The following is a 12754-nucleotide window of genomic DNA, read 5'->3' as shown; positions in this document are numbered from 1 at the left end:
TTGATGCGCACACACACACACACACACACATACATCACTCTCTCACACACACACATCACTCGCACGCACACACACACTCATACACACACGCACACACACACATCTCACTCACTCGCGCGCACACACACACACATACACATACATCACTCTCTCACATCTTTCACTCACACACACACACACTCACTCTTTCACTCACTCACTCACACATACACGCACGCACGCACACACACACTCATACACACACGCGCACACACACACACACACGCACATCACTCACTCACTCGCGCGCGCACACACACACACATCACTCACTCACTCGCGCGCACACACACACACACACACACACAGAAAGAAGGAGCGAGAGAGTCGGAGATCGCAGATTGTGCTGCGCACACATACACAAACTTGTCAACACTTCCCCGCGACTAGGGATGCTCATTTTAACCGGTTAACCATTAACCGACAGTAAGAATTTTGACCGATTAATACAATCAGTTAAACCGCTTAAAAGTAATTTTATAGTTTTTTGTTTAGTTTTTGCAGCAATTTATCAAAGTATTTTAAAACGTCTGCCGCATAGTTAAAATATGCTACGCATATAAAATAAAATTGCGTTTCTGAGAGAACCCCCCCCCCCCTCCCATTAGTCGCGTATAAGTCGCATTTTATTATTATATTCAGAAATAGACCCAATGAGATGCGAAACGTTTAAAACATTATAAATATAACTAGGCAATTTTAGTTCCCCTCGCTCCACAGCAAATCCTTTCAATTAACAGTATTCAGAAAAGAACGAATGAAAAATAGGCTATTAACAACAAGCCTAAACGAATTAATTTAGGCTAAAGTGAAACTGAAACCTACGTTGGGTCTCTCATTCGACACAAATCCAAATGTTTCCTTATTAGTGATGTATTTGAATGCCAAAATATTATTTATTATGTAAACCTGGTTTTGTACTACATTTGTACTGTTGCAATATCCAAACAAAATGTTTTTGGCATAACATCACGGCGGTACGGTGATAACGCTTAACGACACAGATTGTACTGCATATTTAACCTGAGCAGGGTTTTTCTGTATGTTTGACTGACTGTATTTTATTATGAACAGGCTGCATTGTCAAGTTAGAAATGCTTAACTCTGTGCGCATGCGCAATCACTTAAAAAAATTTTCCACTTCAACAGTGGAAACAACTACTCCTGGTCATACAGATAATCGACACTGTAAAATGTTTGGTTGTATTTGTGTATATTAACATTAAGAACAAATCTTGTGCTTTTGTAAAATGAAGAAAAATAGGATGCCGCTTTCTGCCGTCTCGGTTTCCTTTCGCGCAGCTCAAAAATGAACCGAAATTCTGCATACTTTGCACAGTTTTTTCTTTTGTTTTGTTAATTTATTAAGTGAAAATATATTTCTCGTATAGGCCTATTTATTCATTATATATAGGCTAGGTTATCTAGCTTTATTATGTTTTTCTCCGCTCGCAGAAGTGCTGCAGGTGCGTGATGTGACCATGTGAATTGTGTTCTGTTGTTTGCTGCTTTTTGCGCACGTAAAATTAATCCCTGGAAAACAAATTTTGGTATTTTTAACGGGTCACAGACACTTATCCTTTATAATTTAATTCAATTCTAATTTAAATTAATCTTGTCGGTTAACTGTTAATAATCGGTTATTCAAATAAATGCTATAATTCATTCAAATAAATGTGACCTTACCGCACTATTTCTGATTTTAAGCGGGCAGAATGCTAGTGCTAACGAGTCGTAACTGACGAAAATTTTCATTTTTACCCTTCCAGTCAAATATTGCGCTGCGAAACATCATTAACAGCTTTAACTTGTAAACTTGTATAAGCGGGATAATGTACGGCTAGCTGTGCTTTAAACGATTTTAATGCACTTCACGGAGGAAACCACAAAGTTCTTGGCCTCCACGTCGTGCATTAAAATCGTTTAAAGCACAGGCAGCCATGCATTATCCCCGACTGGTATAGCACTTCTCAATCCACCGGGTTTCAAAGCAGGAGAGCAGCTTTAGTGCTGGACCGCATGTCTGAAGCAGCTGTGGCTTTATTGCCGAAATCTTTCCATGAACAATACGTGACTGTGTCAGTTACTTCTTTATGCTTTTTTGAGCTCGTTTAGTTTGGTGTGCATTTGAAACTCTTAATGGGGCTTAAGCTCCAAAAACAACAACCAGGGAAAACCAATTTTTTCAGACATTTCTCTCATCATAATTCACGTTCACTCGTACTGTGCTTTTCACGATACGCATTAGTGTTGGGCGATATGCTCCATAGTCATATCATCCGATCGCCAGCCCGCCGATACACGTTATTATTGTGCTTATTTATTTATTTACTTAGTTTCATCGCCAGAGAGTGAGGCTAAAAGCAGCCTAATGTTGGTGTAATCTATTAACTACTTATTAAAAAATATTTTTAGTCAAGTAGCATATGGATGTCATCAAATATTTTTAATATGACTGAATTTGTGTTCAACATAATTTAATATTAATTGTAAGTTACTAATTATAATACTTTGTTGATTTTGTTGAGAGAATTCGCGAGAGAGCTGAATTCAGTCAGCGAGCGCTCGCACTGAACAACAAAACTATTATATGCCACTGCGTTCAGAAACTCAATGGATCGTGTGCGATTGGTTATAACGCTGTAAAAACACGGAAAATAAATATGGAGCAAATAAGCCCTAATATTAATTAGATAATAATACTAGCCTGATAATAATAATGATTGTCTTGATATCGTCAAAGTCTTCAGCAACAGATCCTGTCGTCTATCAGCACAACACTAATATGCATCGTCACGAACTTCATCATAATAATCGTCATCTTCATAAATAACGTCACTGTAATCAAATATGTATGAATATGCTTTCTGAATGCATAAGGAGAAATCACTCAGGTTCACGTCATGATTTTATCACAATTGTGATTGATGGCACAGCCCTAAAATAAAATGAGCTCTTAGACTGTGTAAATGTTGATTAGATTAGGAAAGCCTGTTTGTTGTAACGAATCACTAATAAGCTTTGTTAAAGCGATAGTTCACCCAAAAATGAGAATTATTTACTCGCCCTCATATTGTTCAAACCTGTGTACGTTTGTTTCTCCTGTTGAACACAAAAGAAGATCATTAGAAGAATGTGTTTGGCTGCTATAGTAAGTCAATGGGGATCAGAAACTCTTACCAACATCGTTTCAAATCTCTTCTTTTGTGTTGAACAGAAGAAAGAAACTCATACAGGTTTGAACAACACGAGGGCGAGTAAACGAACGATCGCTTTAATGTGACTGGCACTCGATCACTCAATTCATGTAATAACTAATTCTGTTTTCTAAAAAAGAAAGTGAAAGTTGTTTTCTATGCTTCCTATTTCTTGCTTCACTGTTACAGAACATTTTGAACTATTTCAGAAAAATCACCAAAAGTTGAATCTTCCACATAGAAATCCTGAAAATGCAAACATTTGTGGTAGTTATGATCAGGATGAAGTTGGTTTAAAAAAAAACTATCAGTGAAAGCATTTTTATATTTATATTTTATAAGCATTTTTATCACTTTGCTTTTTTGTCCTTTAACTCTTTCTCTGCCAGCGTTTTTTGAAAAAAAGTTTTTGCTGATTTTCACTAAAATTTCATGGCCCCCAGAATATTTTGTTGTATGAATATCTGAACATGCAGTACACCAAAATAAAGATCAGACCCTCTACTTTTAAACAAAAATCTGTTTTATTCTAGCTTCAAGCATTGTTTTTATCAACACTTGAATGTAGGTAGGTTTCATAAAAAAGCAACATTTTGAGCAAAAAGCTGAGAAAATCGTATTTTTATCAAACACTATCTGGATCATATTCAGTAATATTATCAAAGCAAAGATGCAGTAGATGGCTTGCATCAGCACTCCCAAAGCTTCACAGGCCTTTACCACTTCCAGGATCCACATTTCACTCGGGAACATTAGGCGGTTTTCATTTATATGCGGTTTAGTGTTGATGATCGCATTATTTTTCATATGCATATGCATACATCCGAGATCGCTGGTTTCTGCGTCTTCCTCATCTGTGTTTTTGATCGAGTGATTCTAGACTCATTCAGGAGATGTGTAATAGCGCCCCCTAGCGTACAACAGCGAGAACGTTCCGTTTTTGGCGGGGAAAGAGTGCAGGACCCTTGTGTAACTCTTAAATGTAACTCTTAATGCACTTTGTGTGTCTGTGATGTGACTCTATTCTAACTCGTCTGAACGGTCATGTGACTCCCGCAGGCCCAGGCCGTCTGCGCGTGACCGTAGCCGAAGCCCCGCCCACTCCAAGAGAAGAGGCGGAGCTCAGTCGCGCTCCAGGTCCAAGTCCAGCAGCCCGCGGGAAACCAGCCAGCTCCACACAGAGAGTCCGGACGCCACTGAGGAGAAGACGCAGACGCGCTCCCCGTCTCGCTCCAGATCCCGCTCCAGATCCCGCTCCTGGGACGGACGCAAGTCCTGGGGGCATTAGAGTCCATGCAAACCTGTTTAGGTTTTGTCGTTTGCGTGAATGTCTGCGAGTGACAGCCCGTCTGTCTGTTTCTTTTAATAAGGAGGCAATCAAAGCATCGCCTGTTTTAGCACACACATCTGCTAACGGCTGCAGTGTTAGCATTGATGATGTCTGTGTGGTTTAGTTTACAAGCGCAGCTGCGCAGAATGAGATGAAAATCACCTCAATATTTTTGTAAGAGATTTTTGTTTTAGTTGATCAGTAATGGCCATCCATTTAAAACGGTCTTCCGTGAGTGTCTCGGATGTGTTTTATTGTGAAATCTGCAGGCCTTTTACATGGAATGAAATAAATTTCTTGTGCATCAGTATGTTGTCGTGTTAATTTTCCAGTTTATCCTCCGATCTGGATTCCTAATCATTTTGAAGTATATGATGCTGATTTGGCACAATGTGTGCTTGTGGTTTTGGTTTGGAGTAATAATTACAAAGGAATCTTGTTGCGCATGTTGTGACTTTAGCCTTCTGATTGTGTTTCCAAAACTTAAAATGAGTTCACCCTAATATTGCCATTTACTCACCCTCATGTTTTTCCAAATCTGTTCACTCTTTAAACTAAAGTTTCCAGAAGAGGGTTTTTCACAGTGAGGCCACAGAAGAAACGGCTTTAGTTCCTAAAGAATCTTTCATTGGTCAGTTCATAGAACAACCACTTTTTGTCTTGGTGTGAAGAATATATTAATAAATCCAAAGAACCTTTCCCCATTATAAAGAACTTTAAGTAGTTGGAAATTGATGCCACAGATTTTTAAGAGTGTCGCACAAAAGATTTTTTGAAAAATGTTTGTTTTTCCCTTAAAAAAAATAATCATACCATGTACTATATACAATTGTATACAACATATGAAAGTCAAAATATAATATTTTGTGTTGTATGGAAGAAAGGCTTCTACAGGTTTGGAAGGACATGATGGGGATTATAGTCTTGCTTATTTATGTTGTCATGAAAGGCCAACCTGCCACAGACGCTTCATTCTGTCCTGTGCTTTGAGGTGTTTTCTACACGAGTGCTCTTTGATGACACGTGTCAAATAAATCTAGCCCTGACCCTGTGACCCTTCAGCATTAGATGATCATCATCGTTAGCGTGTAAGAGAGCAGCCGCTGCCAAATCAATGAACCTGCTCGAAATCCATCCCACAATCCACTGCCTCACGGGACTCCTGATTGGTCGAGAGATGCCGAAGCACCACCCCTGCGCTCTCTGGCCATCGATAGGTCAATGACAGGTTTAAAAACACCGGCTTGAGGGAAAACCTTGATTGGATTCTGAGAGCAGTTCATGTATGAATTCGGACATGACCGATTGATCGTTAATTATGATAAGCATCGACAGACAGAGAGCTAGTTACTCACAGCGCTGTTGGTCACTCACATGCTTGAGGAACAGCAGAACCCGAGTCTCTTCAGTCAACAGCCCAACGTCATTAATAAACCTAGGCCTGGTTTCACCGACAGGGCTTAGTCTGAGCCAGGATTAGGCCAAAGTTCAATTAGGACATTTAAGTAATTTTTATAAACGTGCCTTAGAAAAAAAACATTACTGGTGTCCATCTTGAGACAAAACAAAAGTACTGATATATTTTAAGATCAATCCGTTCAAGTTTCTTTCAGTTGAAACAGCTCAGATTTACATTTTAATCTGGGACTAGGTTTAAGCCTTGTGTGTGAAACCGGGGGCATAACTGCTCTGAGTTACGTGATTGCATCAGTGCAGTGTCACGCTACATCAGGACCATCTCCTCCTCGTCCAGTTGACCCGCAGGCCTTTACAGAAGCACAGCAACACATCGCATTGATTACTTTTGCCACGATATAAAGTTAGCAGCAACCTAGATTTCTCAAACCACAGCGTCCAGTCGAATGAAAAACACAGCCGCCTCTTTCAGATCATTGTTAGATGCGTTTTGATCATGCCGTCAACACGATTAACAGTTTTTCCTCGTTCGGCGATTTTATATCTTTTAGAGGAGCAACTTTCTCAAATGGTGAGTGTTGAGTTATTTGTGACCCTGCAGCACAAAAGCAGTGTTTAGTCGCTGGGGTATATTTGTAGCAATAGCCAACAATACATTGTATGGGTCAAAATTATAAATTTTTCTTTTATGCCAAAAATCATTAGGATATTAAGTAAAGATCATGTTCCATGAAGATATTTTGTAAATTTCCTACCGTAAATATATCAAAACTTAATTTTTGATTAGTAATATGCATTGCTAAGAACTTAATTTGAACAACTTTAAAGATGATTTTTTTTCACCTTCAGATTCCAGATTTTCAAACAGTTGTATCTCAGCCAAATATGGTCCTATCCTAACAAACCATACATCAATGGAAAGCTAATTTATTCAGCTTTTTTTTAAAATTACCCTTATGACTGGTTTTGTGGTCACATTTAGTATTTCTGGTGTGTGAGATTTGTGAGAAGTGTATGGGTTGAGTTGTCGTCTCATCCGCAGCAGTGATGTCCGTGTGAGGATGGGCGACTGGAACTTTCTGGGAGGGATTCTGGAAGAGGTTCACATCCACTCCACTATGGTGGGGAAGATCTGGCTCACCATCCTCTTCATCTTCCGCATGCTGGTGCTGGGTGTGGCGGCCGAGGACGTGTGGAACGACGAGCAGTCCGACTTCATCTGTAACACGGAGCAGCCCGGCTGCCGCAACGTCTGCTACGACCGCGCCTTCCCCGTCTCCCTGATCCGCTACTGGGTCCTGCAGGTCATCTTCGTGTCCTCGCCCTCACTGGTCTACATGGGCCACGCCATCTACCAGCTGCGCGCCCTGGAGAAGGAGCGTCACTGCAAGCGTGTGGCTCTCCGGCGCGAGCTGGAGACGATGGAGGCAGAGCTGGCGGAGGCTCGGCGGCGGGTGGAGCGGGAGCTGCGGCAGCTGGAGCAGGGGAAGCTCAACAAGGCTCCGCTCCGGGGCCCGCTGCTGCGCACATACCTGGCGCATGTGGTGACCCGCTCCGTGGTGGAGGTGGGCTTCATGACAGGCCAGTACCTGCTGTACGGGCCCAAGCTCCAGCCTCTGTACAAGTGCGAGCGGGAGCCGTGTCCCAACGTGGTGGACTGCTTCGTCTCGAGGCCGACGGAGAAGAGCGTCTTCATGGTGTTCATGCAGGGCATCTCCGCCGCCTCGCTGCTCCTGAGCCTGCTGGAGATCCTGCACCTGGCCTACAAGAAGCTGAGGAAGGGGCTTCTGGACTACTGTCCGCCGCTGAGAGACGACGATTGTGGCGCCGAGAGGAACTCGCTGCTGCATCAGGGGCGTAAAGCCACTGTCCCAATGGCGGCCGGTGGATTCGCTCCGCTCCTGGAGAAACAGGGCAACGGACCCGCGTACCCCGCGCTCGTTAACCCCTCGTCTGCGTTCGTGCCCATCCAGGTGCGACAGGAGAACAAGGACATCGTTTCCAGTCTGCTGCAGCGCAACAGCAATTCCAACAACCCCTGCAGCGAGACTCAATCCCCAGCAGCGCAGACTCGGCTCCCGGTGGAGTCCCAGTGCTCTCTAACGGATCCGCGCAAGCAGCAGCGAAACAGTCCGGCCTGGAACGGCGGCACGGCGGCGGAAGGGAACGGCTCGGACAGCGCAGACTCCAAGCCCAGCTCCGGCTCACGGCAGCACGGATCCGCAGGGAATCCCACGACTCACCCAACAGACAACGAGCTTCACTAACGAGCGGCAGCAGACGAGCCGCCAGCGACCTGCAGATCTGAGGCTCTGTGTGCCTCTCTCACAGGAATCAGTTTGGATCAAAGGGATGGCTCAGCCAAAAATGACCATTCTGTCATAATTTACTCGCCCTCATGACGTTCCATGACGGGCTGGGCTGGGGTTAAATTCAGCCCTGGACAAATGCAGCCCACGAGTTCCCCCGTGAATGTTTTGCTGGGTTATATGGGCTTCATTTGGAGTAAATAAATAAATAAAACAGGACAATGATAGATATTACTGAATTCACAGCAAATGCAACAAACTTAATAATGCAGTTTTGTCACATAGAAATGCACCTGACAGTAAAGCATTGACTTTGAGCTAGAATGCAGGAAATGTATTGCTGATAAATTCTGTCATCATTTCCTCCGCCTCGTGTGATTCCAGACCTGCATGACTTACTTTCTTCTGTGGAACACAAAAGATATTTTGTATAATGTTACCAAACCATTTTGGTTACCCTTGATTTCTACTGTATGGACACAAATTTCTTGAATTTCTCAAATTATCTTCTTTCATGTTCCACAGAAGAAAGAAATTCTTACAGGTTTGGAATGACATGATGGTGAGTAAATGATGACAATTTAAATGTTTGGGTGAACTATCCCTTTAAGATCTTTAATATTTGTAAATAGTAAACATCTAATTTATATAAGACACTGCTATTTATATTTAATCATGCTCTTACTGAATTAACATTTTACTTAATTTAAAGTGAATTACAATAAACATCTAAAGAGAAAGAAGTTCTTGCTTAGAATTAGTATTAGTAAGATGGTGGTCACAAGAAGTAAAAGCATCGTCCTCATTAACATGGTTATCCTATATGGATTTTAAACTAAACAATAAGTAATAATAAACTATGAAATTTATTTAAAAAAATAAAAAAAAACTTGAAACTACAAAAACATTTTATATAAAAGTAAAGTATTCCCCAATATTCCAATAATATAAGTAATAACAGTAACACTTATAATAAATACATTTCTGCCAGAACAACAGGCTGTTTGTACAGTGTTAGTAACTGCAAGTTAAATTGCTATGATGCTGAATTGACTATTGTTTTCCAATTTACCTCGTGATGCAGTTTACACTGTCGTGGCTGCATCACTACAAGCCTGTAATGTTCTCATAGCACATAGTATTGTATTCAGCAGAAGTCAGTCAGTCATACAGGTTTGGAATGACATGTTAAAGATGACAGAATGATCTTTTTGGCTGAACTATCTCTGAACACAAGACTTGAAGCTTTATTTTCAGCCTGGACGGTCTAAATATTCAATGTTTAGAATGAGTCGTGGCTGCATGTTAATGGGTTTCATATTCATAGATGTTTATAGATGAACCCATCTGTAATTGACAGACATATCTTAGTGTCTATATTGATGTGTATAGTGGCCTCTGCTGGTAAAGAAATCACATTTTTATTTATCTATAGAATTAAAAGCTCTTTATGATGTGATGTTTTAATGATATATATATATATATATATATATACCCTGACAGCTGTGAGATGATCAGTAAGATCAATCACCAATGCATATAGCATACAGTCAGAGCACCAAATACATACTATCAGAATCAGAATCAGAATCAGAATGAGCTTTATTGCCCACCCTGCAGCAGCTGTAATTCACACAAACACAACCCGCATGTGATCACAGCACGGTTTATACGAGTCCGAGTGAAGCGCTGTAGTAGTGTGTGTGGGTAATACCTCACCCGGCTCCTCAGCTCTTTGTTCTCCTCCATCAGCTGATCATATTTCTGCTGTAAAGTGTTCAGCTTCAGCCGCAGACTCTCGGCATCTTCTGCCTCGGTTCCAACGCCCAGCTGATGCTTGATGAAGCTGACGGGTGGCTTAGTTAAGGCTGCTTAACCTGGGTTAGTGAAGGTTAGGTTAACATGCCGTGACGCTGAAATGGTGCCAGAGCTGAGATCTTCCACTGAGCGAACCGTGTAAATGACCACAATTACTCACAGTGAGATTTATACATCATCTGGAATCTGAGGGTGCAAAAAAATCTAAATATTGAGAAAATCATCTTTAAAGTTGTTCAAATGAAGTTCTTAGCAATGCATATTACTAATCAAAAATTAAGTTTTGATATATTTACGGTAGGAAATTTACTAAATATCTTCATGGAACATGATCTTTACTTAATATCCTAATGATTTTTGGCATAAAAGAAAAATCTATAATTTTGACCCATACAATGTATTGTTGGCTATTGCTACAAATATTTTTTGTGCTGCAGAGTAAGAGAGATCTAGTTTTGTTTTGCATCAAACATGATCGTGTTTCATGGCCTCTGCAACTTGAGGTCTAGAAGTGCAGTTTCACTAGTGAACAAAGAGTCGACTGTCGATCATCAATAGTGCAGAAATCACCTGTCGGTCAGCGCAGTGAACCCGTGTCAAATCTTTACATCACGTGAATTCCTACAGTGTTTTGGCCCAGCAGTGGTAATATGACCACACTTTCCCCTGCTTTCACAGACACATCAGTGCCATTGTTCTGTCTCACGATGCACACCTGTAACTTTTCATCTAAGGCATTTTCATAAAATCTGCTTAATAATATTTAACTAAGGCCTAGTCCTGGCTTAAACAAAGCCACTTCTGTGAAACCGGGCCTTCAAGGGTTAGGTAACCCAAACATGAAAATCCAGTCATCATTTACTGTCCTTCTTTCTTTTTCAGACCACAAAGCAGAAATGTAAAGAAACGTCAATGTAATGCCAATGCATGCCATCAGCATAAAGTTAGGTAAAGATGCAGCAGTGTCACAGAATGAGCTGATGTGACACGAGTCGTATATTCCCAGCGTTCTGCTGTGTGTGACAGGATTTGGTGAAAAACAAACTGAAATGTAATGCATTATTTAACAAATATCCTGCCGTTGGTTTCTGTAAATCAGTGCTTCTCCCAAAGCACCGCACATTTAACACAGCCAGGTCACGTCTGTACTAACGAGCTGATGAGTTTAATCAGGTGTGTTAAACAAGGAGACATAAAACATGCTGTGTTTGAGCCCAGGACAGGTTTGAGAAGCACTAAACCAGATTTAGAAAAGAAATCCCTTAATTCACAAAAAGGTTTTTACGCTCGCCTGAGGTGGTTTTTGACTTGTGCGAAAAAGGGTTAATGTGAATAATAGGAGATGGAAACACATTTTATGAATAAATTCTGCACGAGCGTTCAAGTGATGTGACTGTGCGCTATGGGACGGCATAACCTGACTAACCAGCGAACCGATCTTGATCCAAAGCATCTGAAATGTTATGATCCTTCTGAAACGCCTGAGCAAAGTCTGTCGTCAAAGTGTTTCTGTGTTCTGTTCTCTCTTACACGACTGCGTTCCCAAACAGCAGCATCTGAAAGCAATGACCGCATTTATTGTGTTTCGTCTGCTCGCTCTGAGGCGCAAGTCATTTATTATATATGAAAATTATTATATTCAGTGGCTTCTCCTACTTTCTTAGTGATATTTAGTGGCAGTTTATCAGGAAGTGACGATTTTGTTCTCTCTGACTCGTTGGATTGAAATGGTGCTTATTCGCAAATGTTTTATGCGATATTCCAATTTTGCGCAAAAGTTAAATTTGCATCTTAGGATGGAAACTCGGCTATAGCCTAGAAACCACTTCACTAAGATGAACATCTCTGGAGCAGGACTCAGAATGACAATAACTTGTGACAAATAACCCAGTGGGCAATACATGCTAAAAAGACATCAAACATCGAGGTCAAATATACAAATCAAACATTAAATGAACACACTGGCCTATATACACATTAAACCAGTTTCAGAGTGGGATTCACTCTCTGTCCAAACTTAATTAAAAACATGTTTCAGCATCTTGATCAACCTCAGAGAAGAAAGTAGATGAATTCTATTGTGTTGTTTTTCAACTTGATTTCACGCAACTTGCGTGCTTTGTCGGGCCAGCCGGATGAACTGCTGTGCTAATAAGAGTTTCATGAAGCAAGGGCAGGATTTTACTTTAAAAAAAATATTCATGTCATTTCACCGAGCCCTACCGTATTCCCCCAGAACACACGCGATCATTGCGTGATACTTCTGCATCTCTTTATAAAAGCTTCACACCGGTCTCTATTCCCTGCCATCATACGGACGAGCGCGAGGTTTCTCTACACTTCTCCTGAAACAGACAGAAGTAAACTGGCTTTGGTTCTGTGTGAGCAGCAGACTCCTCCAGAGCAGCAGTGTGAGGATACTCCGAGGCATTGTTGGGTTTCTCGGTGTCCTCGTACAGAGCCACCAGGACTGAGAAGCAGAAGATGAAGTCAGCCACACAGAAGAGCAGATGTTCGGTGGATTGATCTGGTGTTCTTACCGTTGGTGAGGCCTTCTCCAGATACCTCCTGAACTGCTCTCGCCTCGCCTCGGACACCTGTCCAGAAGAGTTTACTCTCCTCTTTAACCTGCTGTTCATGACATG

At 41.4% G+C, this 12754-nt stretch overlaps 2 protein-coding genes across 2 annotated transcripts in view; both read left to right on the top strand.

The window, feature by feature from the left end:
- The window catches only part of LOC107730045 (serine/arginine-rich splicing factor 10-like), a 15740-nt gene extending 10847 nt beyond the window's left edge, over nt 1-4893 (top strand). Inside the window, exon 7 of the mRNA XM_016540778.1 lies at nt 4296-4893. Within this exon, the coding sequence (XP_016396264.1) occupies nt 4296-4524 (229 nt within the window). The 3' untranslated portion in view covers nt 4525-4893. The remainder of the gene's footprint in view (nt 1-4295) is intronic.
- A 1518-nt stretch (nt 4894-6411) lies between these two features.
- Nucleotides 6412-8385, top strand: LOC107730058 (gap junction alpha-9 protein-like). The gene is made up of 2 exons (XM_016540789.1): nt 6412-6553; nt 7025-8385. The coding sequence occupies exon 2, from the start codon at nt 7044-7046 to the stop codon at nt 8247-8249; it is 1206 nt and encodes a 401-aa protein (XP_016396275.1). The 5' UTR covers nt 6412-6553; nt 7025-7043; the 3' UTR covers nt 8250-8385.
- Nucleotides 8386-12754: the final 4369 nt, after the last annotated feature.

The sequence above is a fragment of the Sinocyclocheilus rhinocerous genome, unplaced genomic scaffold, assembly GCF_001515625.1.
Source record: "Sinocyclocheilus rhinocerous isolate Xijiao unplaced genomic scaffold, SAMN03320098_v1.1 scaffold1119, whole genome shotgun sequence".
NCBI lineage: Eukaryota > Metazoa > Chordata > Actinopteri > Cypriniformes > Cyprinidae > Sinocyclocheilus > Sinocyclocheilus rhinocerous.
This window is presented reverse-complemented; position numbering and strand designations above follow the sequence as displayed.

Coding starts and splice junctions, on each gene's coding strand:
- LOC107730058 (XM_016540789.1), top strand. CDS start 7,044: ATGGGCGACTGGAACTTTCTGGGAGGGATTCTGGAAGAGGTTCACATC.